The sequence below is a fragment of the Lichenostomus cassidix genome, chromosome 7, assembly GCF_008360975.1.
Source record: "Lichenostomus cassidix isolate B80296 chromosome 7, HeHo_3.0, whole genome shotgun sequence".
Lineage (NCBI taxonomy): Eukaryota > Metazoa > Chordata > Aves > Passeriformes > Meliphagidae > Lichenostomus > Lichenostomus cassidix.
The window spans coordinates 17,585,690-17,602,997 of record NC_139488.1 but is presented as its reverse complement, the minus strand read 5'-3'; the positions used below and the strand labels follow the sequence as shown (position 1 = coordinate 17,602,997).

The 17,308-nt window shown below is 36.7% G+C and overlaps 1 protein-coding gene across 3 annotated transcripts in view; it reads right to left on the bottom strand.

The window, feature by feature from the left end:
• Positions 1–385: 385 nt before the first annotated feature.
• The window catches only part of LOC146434652 (neurabin-1-like), a 43,203-nt gene continuing 26,280 nt past the window's right edge, over positions 386–17,308 (bottom strand). Inside the window, exons 14-19 of one of the 3 annotated variants that reach the window (XM_085066446.1) lie at positions 15,964–16,048; positions 14,827–14,898; positions 14,135–14,330; positions 8,940–9,056; positions 3,126–3,314; positions 386–1,799 (exon numbers count right to left, since the gene is read on the bottom strand). In XM_085066446.1, coding sequence (XP_084922572.1) covers positions 1,632–1,799; positions 3,126–3,314; positions 8,940–9,056; positions 14,135–14,330; positions 14,827–14,898; positions 15,964–16,048 — 827 coding nt within the window. In that variant the 3' untranslated portion in view covers positions 386–1,631. Of the gene's footprint in view, positions 1,800–3,125; positions 3,315–8,939; positions 9,057–14,134; positions 14,331–14,826; positions 14,899–15,963; positions 16,049–17,308 lie in introns of those variants that run through there. The other 2 variants (XM_085066447.1, XR_014853470.1) reach the window with 2 other exon arrangements.

Sequence of the window (17,308 nt, the reverse complement as noted above, 5' to 3'; positions counted from 1 at the left end):
ATATTCCATGTTCTAGCTGTGAAAGCACTCCACTTTGTTGACTAAATTTAATTAAAGGGTGGTTTTACGTGTGTGATCCTGAGCAGTTGATGATTCCATACTTCTAATTCCTTTCTCTTTTATCATCAGGGCAGCATTCCTCTTTGGTTCAAGGTCTCTAAGTTTGGCATACAACTCAAAGCTACTGCAAACAAAGAAAATAAATTAAATCTTGACCAAAGAATGCATAGAATTGAAATATAACCTCTTTAAAAAGTAATTATTACCAAGATTTTCAAACTTTATTTTGGAAACGCCTAGTGTGCAGAAGCATTTCCACACAGTCCTTTTGCTGAAATTCTTAAGACATTTATACAAAAAAATAACAAATGTGAAACACCAACAGTGAAGTTCATTCATTTAATTAAAATGAAAAACAGTCCATAGATTTTTTAAAGGAGAACTTGGTCCACATAAACAAACTACGTAAGTTTTGTTCTAGTCCATTCTAGGGTGGAACTGATATTTAATCTAGTCTATGTATCTGGAATAATCTAATTTAAGGAAGTGCTCCTGTAGTATCTCTAGAAAATAGTATGTAAATGTACAAAACACCAAGTCATGTTCTAAGCTATTTCAAGAATCAAATCCTCCTTTAAAGAGAAATAATCTGTAGCCTACAACTGAACATTCAAATACAAGGCAGAAACCCAGTGCGTCAGTGATAACTTTTTCCTACAATTCTTTCCTCAGCATTTTAAGTTTGAAAAACAGTATCATTTAAAATTAGCAAATATATAAATTTGGTCCGCAAAAATCTTGTAGCATGTAGAAAAGAGAAATACATGTATTGCAAATTGATCTTATTCATAGCATAAATCTATAAAACTATGTATTATTTAGGAAAAATAGGTTAAAAAGGATCTTATTTATAGGCTTAAACCTTGTCCCAACATCATATGGGTAGTGTACAGAAAACTTAATATTATGCTTAGGATATGTAGTTTGTGAAAACTACTTAGTATTTCTTGTTATTTTCTCAGTAAATTGCAAAACACAGAATTCAAAAACAATGTGCTACTAAACTGAACTTTGAATTAAGTCCCAGAAATACAAGAATTAAAACAAAATAATCCATAAATTTGAAATACATGCTTTCTTTTTAAATTAATTTGACATTACCATTTCCTTAAACTTAATTTTTACTATACATCTTTAGTGGCAACAGATAAACAGACTGTCACAGACTGAAGTTGTTGGCAGGATTTTTCTATTGTCCCTCTATCAGATTCAACTCTATCAAATGCTAGTTGACTAATATTGGAATGATTTTTAATACAGTATTCTACTTTTCACAAACATCAATTTCAATGAAAAGGGCATATGATGCCTTAGAAGTAGAAATGTTACTTAAGGCAGAAAGTTAAATTAATGTTTATTAGTACAGGCAGAGTCAACTAGAAATAAAAATACTGAAAACATTATTTCATTTTATTGGGCTGTAATGGGGAGGGACCACAATTAAAAAGTAAAAAACCACCTACCACGTTGAACTGTTGCACTTTCCCTCCTCCCTCAATTGTACAATTATATACAAATCTGCTGAACTTCCTCAAGATTAGGCAAGTCTGCACTAAAATAAAATGGTCATTTTAGCAGCTTGATTCAAGAGTGGCCACCACTCTGCCAGTCTTGCGAACTTCTTTCTCCTTCTTTTGAACCTTTTCCTTCTGCTTTTCCAGTTTTTCCTGTGTTTTTCTGATATCCTTAATTTTTTTCTTTATTGTTGATCGATCATTTTGACTGGAAACTCCCAAAGCCTTTACAGGGGGGGAAACAAAACAAAACCTCATCAGTAATTTTTTCCAACAGCACTGTCAACAGTACTTGAGCATTTACAATATACAAAAGTGTTATTCACTTTTCTACAAGATAGTCTGTTTATTTGAAAAATAAGGACTTAAGGCCTCAAAAGCATTGTAAACAATCATCTGGGTAAAAAGGTAGGTAAGGAAACCAGGGCCAACTCTTCAGTTGTGAAATCACAGTTTTGTGCTGCATTTTACAAACACATGGACTCCTGAGAATTTCCAGAAAAAAAATCATAAGTATTTTTCTAGCTCTTTTTATACAAGAGGAATTTTTATTCAGTAACTCGTCCTTAATTTTAACGACTTCAAAGGTTATTAAGGAGTGACTCTGGAAGGGGACAGTACACTTGGATTTTCGATCGGCAGGTGGCAGCACCCGATTCCAAGTGCCTGACCGCACTCGCACTCTTCCCAGCCCACATGGCCTCAAGGTGTACATTGAGCCTGTCATTTGTCAGGCCAGTCACTAGTATTTCCTCTGTGCCCGTGATATTTTACAAAATACATAATTCAGTGTTGCATGTCTATTTAAAATGCAGGTATATTTTGGAGACTGAAGTTAGACATTTTTTCCCCCATAGTTCCTCAAATTCTACTATTGATCATTAATAATAATTTGCCTTCTGCCAGAATAGAGCAAACAACCCCTTTTAGTTGCACATCCTGCCTGTCCAAAATGCAATCTTGATGATATCTAACAAGAAAGAAAAACTGCAGGAGTTTGCCAGCACTGTAAGGGATACCTATACAATGCAGCTTCCGGATGTAAAATGCAAGGAAAGGCTCAAAAATTCAGAATACGTATTTTCAGCAGGAGTAAAAACCTGAAACATTTAAAAGGTCGCCAGATAGCATTTTAGCCTTCCCATTTGAAGAGGAAATGTGGAAGAAACAGATTTCCAAAACTGGATCCTACATTTCTAGTTGAATTGACCAGAACTTGTTCTGATATGACCTTATCTTGAGATTGGTGACAGATGTATGAAGACCCCTTAGACAATTATGCTTACTTTCATTTCCACAAGATACAAACCAGGAAGCAATATTTGTTATTTTTCTGGCTATACACAGCCTGTCTTTAATTCCACAATCAATTACTAATTACCATCTAACTGTGTAGTCTCCAAGTATTTCAAAAGCAAATAACTAAAAAAAAACCCCAGAGCAAGTAACTCTATTCCTTAAAAAGCCACAAAACCAGGAAGCTGGACTTTGTAGATTAAATAAGCAGTGAAACGTATATGGTTACAAGTCTATCCCAGGATATTCACATACCTTTAACTTCTCACTGTCGAGCTGCATTAACTGCTGTCCATCTACGTTCATAGCGGTGAACTCTGTAATATACTGCTCCATGTTCATTCCCATTAACCAGTGGCATACTTGCTGGGTGGTCCATTCAGAAATAGGTCTACTGTGCCATTGATTTTGCTTTCCTGTTGTTGTACATTCGTCATCTAATGCCTAACCAATTGAGAAAAGTCATCGTAAGCAATATTTTACTTGACTGTATGCTGAATTCCAGTTGCCAGTTCAGTTGGATTAACAAAGTGTTTTAAATATGCTCTACTCCAAAAGGACTTAAGTTCTTGAGATCAGTTTGCCTAGTTTACTATAAACAAGAAGACACTTCAACATTCAACACAAACTAAGTCAGAAACAGAAAATATAAGTGGTAAATTGGACCTATCCAAACAATGAACACACTTCCTCAGTTAGTTGGTTAAGGTAGCTCTATCTTAATGTTAGATGCTACCTTACACAGCATGAAGAATCATCAAGCACTTCAACTCAATTATTGATTATTGTTTAAGTGATGGAAATCCAGAATAAAAGCAATTCTAGTAGTCAGTAAGTCTGGTGAGTGTTTTAAGTACAGTTTTACTACATTTGGTATATTTGTAAAAGAGAGGACTGTTCATTTCTTCAACTAATGCTATTACATCAACATTTTGAAAAGTCTGCCCAAATAGCAGATGACCATTTCAGAAACATAGCAGCTTGTAGACTTCCACTGAAAATACACTTTGCCAGCTCACAGAGCTTTTGAGGCAATTTCAATTCCATTTTGCTTCTGAGGGGAAAAGGTACTGCTGTTTGTCCTGAAGCACTATTAATTCATCACAAAAGAAAAAGTAAACAACAGAGCTCAATGTCTGTAGAGAAGAAATTCAAGTATGGTACTTGAATCAGTAACATCAGTTAACTGAAGTTTTATTAACTATCCAGAATCATATTTCACTAGGTATCATTGAGTACAGGCTGCATTAGACTTTCAGACTGCTCCACTGGGCAGCTTCCACTACTCATCAAAGATATTTGCAAACAGCAGAAAATATGCCCCCCCTTTTCCAGCGAGCCTTACACTCATTTGTACACAGAAAACATGCAAGTAAGTGTTTTTCTAGGGATGGATTTGAGACATGACCCTGTTAAGTCACAGGTGAACAACTATAGCTGCCAGCCAAAGGGATCTCACAAACTCCAGCTTATTTGATGGAATATTTGCAAGTTAACTGATGTAACAAAACAATTGTGGTGATTACAAGTCAAAGACAGTGAGACATAGGCCTGTCACATGATCTGATCGTACAACACAGTGGATCTCCTGAGCGTGCAACACAGAAGACACATATGAGGGAAAACAAAATTTTCAAATTTCCAATGTAATGAGATATTACACGTAATTTGAAATGGTTTTGCTTTCCCTGGTCTGTGAAACAAAGGACAGTGGCTACATTAGGAGGCCATGCAGACAAATAGGAATGAGTTTGTAGAGCTGAAGAGTTTGTGCTGAGGTCCTAAAATCCACACTACAAGCACTTCAAAGGATTTTCAATTCTAAATAGCTCTAGTCTGATCACAAAGACTCAATGGCCAATAGCAGCTGCAATTTAGCCAGACCACTGTTGAGCACATCTGATGTGATTTCCAAGATAAATCAAAGTAATGCAAGTGGGAACAATCAGAATATTTATTTCAAAAATGAACTCCTTATCCAAATCAAAATGCTTATGTAGATACAACAAGAGCGAACATACTGGCCTTCCTGATATGCAAAAGAAGAATAGCAATTTGCATAAAATAACAGCAAAGGGCGCTAGAAGAGGTTTCACCTCAAGTACTCACTGAGTCTTCTATCCAAGCTATCAAGCTTGAGATGCTTCATACAGAGAAGATTAGTTGGATAAATTACCATAGGGATTTAAAAATGCACATTTATTTTTAATAATTTTAGATAACAGTACTCCCCAACCTGATATTGCAATACAAAATATATATTAGTAACTTTGTCTCATACTAGTAAGTGTTTGTGAATAATACATGAAAAAGGGTAAACACTTTGAATTTCAAGTTTGACCTGTATCTCAAGTGTGGTCTATCAGCCACAAGAAATTCTGAAGTATGTATTGACACATACACATTTTTTAATGTATCTATGTACTTTAATCCTTTGGGGTGTCTGTGTGATATATCTATATATCTCCTTTATATGAAAAAAATGTGTAAAATGTTTTATCCCAGTTGGAACTCACTCTACATTTACTGAATCTCTGCAAGCCATGCAAAAACGTTGCTTCTGCAATTTCAGAGTTTAAGTACTTGAAGATATATGTTCTTGTCAAAAAAAATCCAAACCCAACAAACCAAGATTCTTTCATTTTTTCAGAGAAATGCAGTCCCCTGAGAGAATCCTGGGGGCTCTCTGAACCAGTTTTCCAAGCAGCGCAGATCAGAGCAGCTAACAGATTGCACTATGGAAGAGTCCTCCAGGCTTAGCTATGAATTGCAGTTTAGGGTTTCAGCATCATCAGTTGCTAACAAACTCCATCTACTTCATATTGGTAAAGACAGAACCCTAAAACCAGAAGTTGTTGTAGCAACACCTGCATTTGTCTTAAAAAACATAATCATCTCCTTACAGATACTGAATATTGTATAATTTTAATTTTTCACTACTGCACAAGGGAAAGGACATCTGTAACTATTTTTGAGAGTATAAATAGGAAAGTGCAAATTGCAGAAGCCTAAGATGAAGAACACCAACTTCTAAGTAAGGTTTATTGGTCATTAAATAATACCTCTACATAATTTTTTTCCCAAATGTCCATTCAAAGGCAGAAGAGACGTACCAGGCTATTTGTACATTGAAGTTAGAGTTCCCAAAACAGCCACTACACACACAAGAGATCAGCTGCAAACTCAGAAAGCAGAACTAAAACTACTACTAAGGTATGGAAGCATGAGAAAGCAATGTGCTCCTGCATAAAAATGCATGTGATTCAGAAAGCAAATAGAGGCTCTGGAGATAAAAATATAAAGCCCAAGAAAATACCATTGGCATCACACCATTTAACACATTAAGAACATTAGAAGGATTACCCACCTAGCTTGCTAACCATCTGTGATCAGGGTGCCCCTGCTGTCCCTGGCTGGCTGCTAACAACTGAACTCTCACCAAGCAGTCACATCTCCAAACTGCCTGTGAGCACCTGCCCAGCAGAGGCAGTGCTGCCCTGTCTAGATCTCTTAAGAGGTGCTTCCATCTCATTTCCTAACAATTCCAGCGTTTGTAAGGCAATGGGCAGTAGTCCACACTGGAAGCTGGAGTTACACTGGCTAGCATGACTCCTGCTGCGTATTTATGAACCATCTGAACAACAACCATCAAGTAGAAATTATACTCATTAACAGCTTAAGTTAAGGATCCTGTTCAATATCTTTACTGGTGATTTGAATGAGAGGATTGAGTATACCCTCAGGAAGTTCATGGATGCCACCAAGTTTAGTCAGAGTGTTGATCTGCTGGAGGGTAGGAGGCCCTGCAGAGGGATCAGGACAGGCTGGATCAATGGGCCAGACCAGCAACATGAGGTTCAGCATGACCAAGTGCCAGGTGCTACACACTGCCCACAACAGCCCCATGCAGTCCTACAGGCTGGGGACTCAGTGGCTGGAAAGTGGCCCAGTGGGAAAGGACCTGAGGGTGCTGGGTGACAGCAGCTGAACATGAGCCAACATGTCCAGGTGGCCAAGAAGGCCAGTGGCACCCTGGCCTGTGTCTGGAATAGTGTGGCCAGCAGGACCAGGGCAGTGATTGCCCCCTGTACTTAGCACTGGTGAGGCCACATCACGAGTGCTGAGTCCAGTTCTGGGCCCTTCAGTACAGGAAGAACATTGAGGAGCTGGAGCAGGTCCAGAGAAGGGGAACAAAGCTGGTGAAAGGTCTGGAGCACAAGTCCTGTGAGGAGCAGCTGAGGGAGCTGGGGGTGTTGAGCCTGGAAAAGAGGAGGCTCGGGAGCCTCATCTCTCTCTACAATTCCCTGGAAGGATGCTGTAGCCAGAAGGGGGTCAGGCTCTTCTCACAGGCACCCAGTGACAAGAGAGCATGTGGTCTTCAGCTGGCCAGGCAAGATTCAGGTTGGACATCAGGAAGAAATATATCACAGAAAGGGCAATCAAATTACTGGAATGGAATGCTCAGAGAGGTGCTGTAGTCACTGTCTCTGGAGATTTTTAGGGAAAGACTGAATATGGCACTCAGTACCATGGTCTGGTTGACAAGGTGGTGGTTGGTCATAGGTAGGACTTGATGATCTCAGAGGTCTTTTCCAACCTAACTGATTCTGTGATTTGAAATAACCCAAAACTGCTGTAAGATTGATTACTTAGTTTTTCCTAGGCCTAGACTACAAACTTATAAAACAAAAAAAAAACCAACCCCAGAACAGAACTATGTGCTTTTCTTCACACATACGGCTTTCCAAAAGAGAAGACACTTCAGAGTTTGTTCCTCGTTTTCCTCAGAAGAGACCCTTGATACTCAATGTAATTACTGAAAGGGAACAAACAGCTTTCACTGGTCATGCGAAACCAGGACAATAAGCAACATATTAACTAGACAGAACACAGGAATTAGACTCATCTATAACAAAAAGAGGCTTAAATCATCACTTTACACATGGACAATTAGCAATAGACAGCTCTCATTTGAGTTTTAGAACCCGAAGTTTACTGCAAGTTTGTAACACTGATCAAAGAACAATATTCAAGAAGACCTCTTTGGTAAGATCTTAAAGTTCATAATGCTTCAAAATTTTAGAAACACATATTCCATTAATGAATTATTCCATTTAAAAAGCTGCAGGGAGTACTTTCAAAGATGGATTATTAACTAGAGTTCCTCTGGTTTTCATTAGATCTATGACTGCTATCTCCAAGAAAAATCTGCAAAAAATGAATCCACTCCTACTACCTGAGAACCAGTTATATGATTTTTGACACCTCAGATTTTTATGTTAGCAGATTTATAACAGTGTTTTTAGGACTGCTCTGATTTTCTACATATAACTGGCATATTTTAAGACTTTCACCAAAGACTGACTTAAGACAGCTAATAAAATTCTGTCACATTTAAGAACCACCAGCTTCACAAGCTCTCTAATTCATTTTATGTAAGATAACTATGTTCAGTTTTTAATGAGTTTGCCTAAATGTAAGGATTTAATTTATAAAGATGTCCATCAGTCAAACACCAAATGAGACAGTATCTCAGAATGCTACCAAAGTGTGGACTTTAGGTTTCAGCTGTAGCCAAAGGAATTAGTTCTCCACGGGAATGAACAGACTTTCAAGTATCTAATTTCTACCTATATACCAGAACCACCAAATTCTGACCTTTTTCATTTCTTTTTTTTCCTTTGTTTGCTTTTATTGAGATGAAATTTTATCGTAAAACAAACCTGCACAGATGTAAAGGTGAGGTCAAAAGCGTTGGAGTTTTCATTCACCCAGGAAGTTGCTTTAAGTCAGTGGAACAGAACAGCATTATATTTAAAATTAAAAACTGCAATTTGATCAGAGAGTTCATTCCAATTTTTATTCTATAAATAGGATCAGAACACATGGGCTGATGTGTCATCCAAAAGTGCATGCCCTTAGTTCCTTAACAGCTTCTTTACAGTTCTCTTCAATATTTTAATATGGAACAGCCATCAAGTTTCACATAACACACATCTGTTTCTATTAAACATGCTGTAGTGTGAACAACAACATCAACAAGACACATATACACACTTTGAAACTCACCTCATTTGAAGAGAAGGTTAAAGTGTGTGAACGACCTGACAGATTTGGTTCTGTCACTAACCCTGAAAGTTCACAACTTGGCTTGCTATGGTATGTATCATCTATGACAATTCTACTCTGCAAACAAGTGGAAATAATGTTTTATTAACTCACTTCTTGGAAAAGCAGGTCATTAGGTGACATTCCAGTAATTTCAATGTTTGGTTTAAAAAAAAAATAGTATGACTCAGTTACCTTTAGAACACATATGAAACGCACTAACTACATCAAGCAACTGACTGGTTTTTGTTAAACTTCTGAATTCAGAAACACAGTAACAAAACTAAAGCAACATCTCTAATAAGAGCAACTTGTGTAGAGAGTCAGTCATAACCTGAAATGGCATTTAAGTACACAAGGAAATGCATCAGTTACTTTTTCAGCAGGCATACCACACTTTGGGAGAAGCAGTTTAAAATGCATTTGTTGGAATTATTAATGATCAATTTGTATTAAACTGAAACCTCCACAAGCACAAGAATGTGCTTCAGAGGGTGGTGTTCTGTTGGCAAGATAAAAATCAATCCTAATAGTTTATGGTAATTAGGATTTTCATGGCACAGAAGTCTTACAAAGCTGTGAAAACAAGAACTAGGTTTAGACTTCTCAGCTGTCCACTGTCAAACCACTGCAGTCAAAAGTAAAATAAATAGGGTTTAAATCAGTTCATTAATGGAAAATACAAAGCTTGTTCAAGGGCAAGCCTTCACAAACTTTAAATTTTGATTTAAGAAACTGTATTGTATTGCAGTTCATTTTACAACTTCAATGAGGATGGTAAAACACTGGCACAGGTTGCCCGGAGCAGTGGTGGATACCCCATCCCTGGAAACATTCAGAGTCTGAGGATGAACAGAGCTCTGAGCAACCTGATCTAGTTGAAGATTAATTTTCTTAGAAAAGTAACAAAGTAAAATTCAGATTAGAAACATGACTAATATAATACCACATGACTATCATATTGAAAGAATGTAAAAACTTCAAAGCATTTGTTTCCATTCAGCTGTTACACCTAGTCTGTGTTGAAAGAAAGCTTTTGGAACTGTAGGCCTGGCTTGGCATCTAAAAGCAGCAGGATCCAGGTTGAATCTTATCCAGGAGCCAGTACCTGAAAAACCTCATATGGGTTACTTGAGCAGCCTGGGACTCACACTGAAGACTGAAAAAACCTGATGCTACACCTGACAACTTCCCAGCAAGTTTGGTAAAAAAACCCTTCTAAAGAACATAAATGGATATTTTTTCCAGAATATTTTTTTAACTTGATTTCCTCCCTTTCCAACTCATATTGTGACCTTGAAAACATTTTTCTTTAGTGAGTGAAAAATAATTCTGCCAAAAATATGCCTCCTACTTCTGCCTTTCTAAAATTTATTTCTCAGCACTACTCTTTGTTGCCTATAAAGAGTAAGCAACAATTTACCAGTATTTTCTCTAATGTTCTCTAAGTCTCTAATCAACTAATCACACTTTATAAGAACGCCATACCACATCCCTATGTGCATAAATAACCTGAGATCCCAAATTAAGCTGATCTTCAGGACATTTTTTCTTTCATCAGTTATGTTCCTATAAGAGAACTACATTTTTGCTGTTATCTCCATTTAGCACTTCTGTATTTGTTCTGATTTCAATTTAACCTGAACTCTCAGTTTTCTAGATTATTCTATTTTTGTTTTGTAAGGGCACTCCCTTATACTCTAAATTGATACACATTTTCAGCCTTAAAAACACCCACCCCAAAACTCAAGAAAAAAGCCATCCCCACCACAAGGCAATAAATAAAAACCCCCAAACCACAACTTGAGTTTTCCCGCTACATCTGTGTGATACTTTCCTTGGCTGAGAAATGGTGTTCTATTTACCAGGCAAATTATTTTATTAATTACATTGCATTTTAGGGTCTTCTTCAGTCTTTTAGATGTAAAAATTATTACCATAAACAACAGAAAACTTTGTCCATCAACCTATTCTCAAATTAACTTCAACCCCAACTGAACATCTATTTAAGGAGCTTTTCTTTTAGCCATCCTCCATTCACTCTGTCTTTACAGAGAAAATCAAGAACAAGTCAGACAAACAAAGCTAAAAAGACATGATAATATTGCAGCAAAAACCTTAGAAAAAACACAGCCAAAAGTAAAGAATCTGAGCACCAGTTTTAATGTTTCCTCCTCCCCCTCCTCCTAGTCAGTTTATAGGAGTCATTTCCTTTTAAGCATTTAGAGCCAGCTGCAAAGATTTTTGACTCTTGAATAGCATAGAATTTGGATAAAAGAGGTTTAATAGGTATGCTTCCTATCATTTAAGGTACTAGGATATAAATAGTTTACACCACACTGCTCTTCCTTGCATTGAAAACAAAACACTGCATACAGGCTTACAGAAGCTAAATAGTGTTCTGGAAAAACAATGAATATGAACAGTACATATGTGTGCACATTGTATCAGAGAATGGGACAGATTTATGTAGAGGGACTAATTTAAAAACTGTCTGCAAGCACACAGGATTTTAGTTCCTGTGTTTCTAGTTCTCACAAGGATCAAAAAGTTATCTCCCAACTTTGTCAAACTGTATGTTTAAAACTAACTTCAGAACCATTTTAAGAAAATAAAATCTTCTAAGTGCAGTAACTTTAAAGGGAAAATTTTGCAAAACCAGAAACCAGGTAATAAGGAATATAATTATATGCCTTACATCATCAGTGCTAAAACACAACTACAAAAATTATACACAATGCAAAACACTCAGTTCAACAGTTAGGGATTTTTTACAAGATGAAGTTCTTATTTTAGGGTTTCTACTTTTACCTCTGTTCAGAAATGCTGTCACATGATCAAATGGGATACTACAGACATAAAAGGAAAAAATGCTATTGCTATACTTGGTATATATTGCTTTATTTATAATTATTGAGTTAATATCAGCAAAAAGAAGTATTCTTTCCTTGAATTCTGGAAGATGACTTTGTCCCTTGCTTTTATATTGTTTTAGTAACAAGACTCACTGGTCAAGCACATTTCTTTGTCAGTTTTAATGCCTTTTCATAGCACAACAAGCCAAAGCCTTGTTACTGTGCAAATGTGACGATCAACTGTAAGTTAAGATCTACAACAATTAGTCATTCATTCCAGACAGCAGCTACTGTCATATCACCATCTTTACAAAAGACCCCAAACATTGCAAAGTGAAAACACAGCCTCATTTTGGAGAGGAAAACCATGACTTTAATGAATGTATGAGAATCTGTTCTTCAATGGGATCAGCTTTCTACCATTTTACAAAGCAGGAATATAGCTGGAGACTTGCATAATCTTTCAGCTGCTGGTTTGCAACTGGCACTAAGGAAAAGAGCAGCAAGCAGCAATTACATACTGGAGCATAAGAAGGAAACAAAAAACCCCCAAACCAGTAGGCAAGAAACCAGCTGGAAGGTTGAACTGGTAATCAGCTTGGGTAAGTACAGACCAGAAAGACTATTATTTCAGGACAACGTGGAAAGGAAGAGAGCATCCAATCTGGTAAGATCCGTAACTTTTTGATTGCCAAAAAGTAGGCGTCTATACAAAAACTTTAAGAGCTGCTTAAGCACATTATGGGCGCTTGTACTAGAAATGCCTAAGTGGGACTTTTACTGTGCTTAGAAAAGTTATTCAAATCAGATAGAAGGGAGCAATGAGAAGGGGACGAATGGGTTCTTCTGAATCAATGATTTTGAAAGATAAACCCACTGAATGCTTATCTATACAGAAAACACCTCTTGATAGCTTTGCTACAGTCTATTAAGAGAGAAACCATGCAAATCCTATTTAATCCAAAATTATATCAAAGCATATGCAAACTTTCAAGTCCTTGGTTTATTTACAAAAACATCTTTTGGCCCCTGCATGCCTCAGCAGAAGTGAACAATGCAGGAGCTCTAAATACACAAGACTGATGCACACTGGGCAGTATTTTCTGTTCTACTTCAGAGATTAAAAAGTTCCTACTCTTACTAAGTTCTTGTGTTATAATAAGGATTGTATGGCTCTAAAACCACTTTCTGTAATTTTTAAAAACTAAGTATGCAGATAATTTACTACTATCACAGGGATTGCAGTTTTACACTAGGGAAACAAAGTAATTTTTTAAAAAGGTACTACAACAGCATTTTTTTGCAATCAGCATCTGGAAACACGGAAAGCAAACTTGTTATCTGCAATCTCTGCAAAACATCAGTGACTTCATGAACTCTACTGGCAAGTTTCTCTTTTAGATATGCAACTCATTTTTCTCTAACAACACAGAAGAAAAGCAGAACATGAAAGGGTATTTTAGCCATCCAAAGTGAAGAAAAAGTGTGAAACTCAAGAAGAAACCTAGCCAATGAGCTTACTGAAATAACTGGAATTTTCAATTTGACAATATCCAAAGGAAATGAGAATGAAGTTAATAAAATTGCTTGGAACAGTGTTACACTGAAATAGGTTTTACCAAATATACAGACCGCCCACGCATCCAAACGTTTACATTCTAAAGCTGTTTCTTTCAAATAGTTTAAACTGTAAAGATTGTACCTATGGTTATAGACTCTCAATATCTGGATAAAAGGCTTTAAATTATTAGATGATTAGTTACCCAGAAGTAGTCTCCTAGAAGAAAGTGTTCTACAGATGTGTTTCTTGGCTTTTAATATAAAATTTGTTGATGAAAACCAGGATGCTATCTTCCTCCACCTGTCCAGTACTCCAACCCTACATTCCAGTATGGTAAGAATTGGCTGGCCAATTGCTTGGACAGCTGACCTTTATTTATGTACATTTCCTCCAAGAACTAGTCTGGGAAACAGATTTGGCTTTTCAAACTATGTTTCCCTGAAGCTACTGTTATTTTTAGCATTATCAACCGTGAAGAAACATACCCTGTGATTTTTCCTTAAATGCTACTTCAGCCTGAATAGCCTCTACTGATGTTTTAGCTGAAGAGGAGGGAACAGGAACACTCATATAATTCCTGCTTGTAAGGCCCGTAATATCTCAAACTTCTGCAGCAATGTTTATAAAAGGTGATGTGGTCAAGGACTAAATCATTAGGCTTCCATGTACTAACCACTAAAGTTTTTAATTTATCAAGATGCAACACTTAAATATTCAAAGCACAAATTAGTCATCTTTACCTTGCTTCTGTTCTTCTCTTGACCGTGCTCACAACCATCCTGCCCACTCTGAGTACCATGCAGACTGCTACTAGAAACCTGAGGCTCTTTGTGGCTGTCTCCAAACCAAGAGAAGGGCATACAAGTAGGAGCAGGGGAATCTGAATCTGATGCAGATAGATTGTTGCCAGAGTCATCCAAAAGTTCTCGGGAACCCCTGAAGTAAGCAGATTAAATTGTGTTAAACAACAGCAAAAAACCCCACCCCGCCCCTTAAATACACAACCCCCCCTTAAAAACAAGGACAAACTCAAAACACACCACTTATTTTTACCAGTTTCACAGAACAATTGATACTTGAAATGAAAACTGATACTTGCCTTTAAATATCCAAGCAAAATAATGAGTTCTTTAACACCACAAATGCAAGAACTTTTGCAGTATTTCACACAATTTAACAATTTCAAGTAATTACTAACTTAATTTACTCAACATTCATCTTCCTAAGCAAAATACAGTTTTAATGCTGTCTCCTCTACAGTCTTCTGTGAGATCAGAAGCTCGTCTCCGTATCATTGAACCTTCATATAATTTTGCCACTGTTATACAAGAATGTACTTTAAGATTAAACACTACTGACAGCTTAAAAGAAATACTGAGGTTACAAACTTTGAGCATGCAGAATGTATGTATTAAACTAACAAAAGAACTACCTGCTATCCAGAGAACCTCTTAGATTTTCTTTTTCTTGCTTCTTACCCTTGCCCCCGGATTTCCGCAATCCACTGAAGTGAAAAAACACAAATTTCATAAAGCGTTTACATTTACCTGGTGCAACATTTTTTAAAATCAGCCAGTTAGTTTTTACATCGACTTCAACAGTTACAAAAAGCTACATTTATATTGTTACACAAAGCATGATTTTTCAGATTATGCACGCAATTAAAGTTCTGGCATTCACATTCTATTTAAAAAACAGTACTCTTTCAAAGGCCACAGATAACCAAAATAAATACAGAAAATGCATAAAGAAGCCTAGCATATAGTGGATACAACCAAGAAGAAAAACAGTTTTACTGCTACATTAATGCTCCTATGCAATGCACTGTGACTTGAGCAAAGTCACTAACTACATTATCAGTGTGTGAAATTAGTTTATTTTTATCTTATACATTATGATGCATTTATTGGTGTACCAGTCTAAGTCTTTAACGTTAGCTGGCTTCAACAAGCTTTACCCCGTCTCCAAAGGAGCAAGATTTACTGTAAAATGTAGCAACTCTTCTCTCAAATCCCTAGTTCAGTTACCACACTCTATTTCCAGATAATGTGCAGCCTGCACTTGTTTCACCCCTGAGGACAATCACATCTTCTAAATGAAATTCAGAAATGCATTCATCACTGCTACCTGCCTCCAAGGAACAGCTCAGTAGGCAGCACCTATAGCCAAACCCTATGTAATGACACCTCTGCTGTAGAAGGAATTCAGGCCAGACAGGTATCTGTTTTACACTATAACCCTACCAGGATGTAACACTGGAGTAGAGATACCAGTAAGATTTTGGCATAAAGCTATGCATGGGTTTGCAATTTAGTTCATTGAGAAGTGGTGTACTCACAGAAGAACCCCAATAAATTCTTTGAGGGGAAAAAAGCATAGACAAATCAAGATGTGGTAGAAACACAAAGGCAATGTTACAAATTAAAGATGACAAAGACTCTGTCCACTGATGTTGCTATGAAGTAGCATTACTGGATTTCCTCAACCTTGTTTTATTTAAAGAACATGATATTCTCAAAAGTAATGCAGAACACCACTTATTTCCAAAGGAACACAAGTAAAATCTTACCCAAAATCTGGAAATCTCCTCTTGGACTTCCCTGATGGTATTCCTTCATTTGTTTCTACTGTCTTGTCTTCATTTTTCTTTTCTTCTGTTTTTCATAGAGGAGTGAAAAATAAAAATATTGTTCTAAAAATATCTGGCATTTTCAACTACTAATGATGATGCTGGTAAGTCAGATACTAAGACCTGGATAACAGTGTTAAAATTCACATTCTTGCATGCAGAAACTAACTGAAAATACCACAGCTGTATCAGCCTAAATTATTCTCCATGGCATCTTCCCATCATCCTGGCTGTACCAGGCCATAGAAAAATGGCAACACAACAGTTACTGAATCACTGCTTTTGATAAATAGTAATTCTATACTGTCTACAGAAAGGTAAAACTTAACACAGAATTTTGTTCTAATGAGTTACAAACAAAAGTTAGTTCATGACAGGTTTAGAAAAAGTACCTCTTTCTTTTGCAAAATGTCACCTTCAACATATAAAACTATATAACCAGTGCAAGATGCATGAAAGAAACTAATTTTTAAAGCAACAGTTGAGCAACTATAGAACTTAGTATTTCTTTATTACTCTTGAAGTATTACAGATGCTCCTTTTGCATTATTTTTTTGTTCAGTAGGTAGTCCAGGCCAGCTGCTGTGAACATGGGCTATGTACACAAGCTGCCAGCTCCACAAGGTTTCCCTAACCAATATGACGGTCTCTGTCTGAAGAGCAGACAGCTCCTAACAAGCTGAGTTTATTGAAAATGGCAGACAAACTGGGACTGTTCTAAAGAAACAACTGGGACTTTGAAGCTCCTCCATGACTCTTATTTTCAAAACTGGAATACAACCTCTTAGGACCCATTTTTTGCCAAAGCAAGCATGTTCAATACCAACTTTTCAATTATTATGCACCAACTTGAGCATCACACTACCTCTTCTCAGTGGATTGTGTCAGATTACTGCAAGTCCTAAATGCACTTACTTTTAAATTCCCAGGCCACTGCATTTTTTTTTAATAATTGTAATACATTTTGTATTGCAAATCAGGTGTCTCCTAACTAAGCTACCTGTGAAAGAGATTCAGTTTGCTTTCTGGGAGACAAAGTAGATTTTAATCTCTACCTTTGAAACAACTCCTGACATGATATACAAAAAGGCCTTCAAGTACTATAAAAACCAAAAATCCTGTTTACTACACAAAACTGAGGTCAACTCCTCATCACTCCATCAGCAAATAACCATTACATATTTCAGGAAGGATTATCTCAATACTTACATACTCAATAGTCAGGATAGTCAAGAGTTTTCCCCTTTTATTTTGCATATCTAATCAGTAGTTTCTGATCCACACT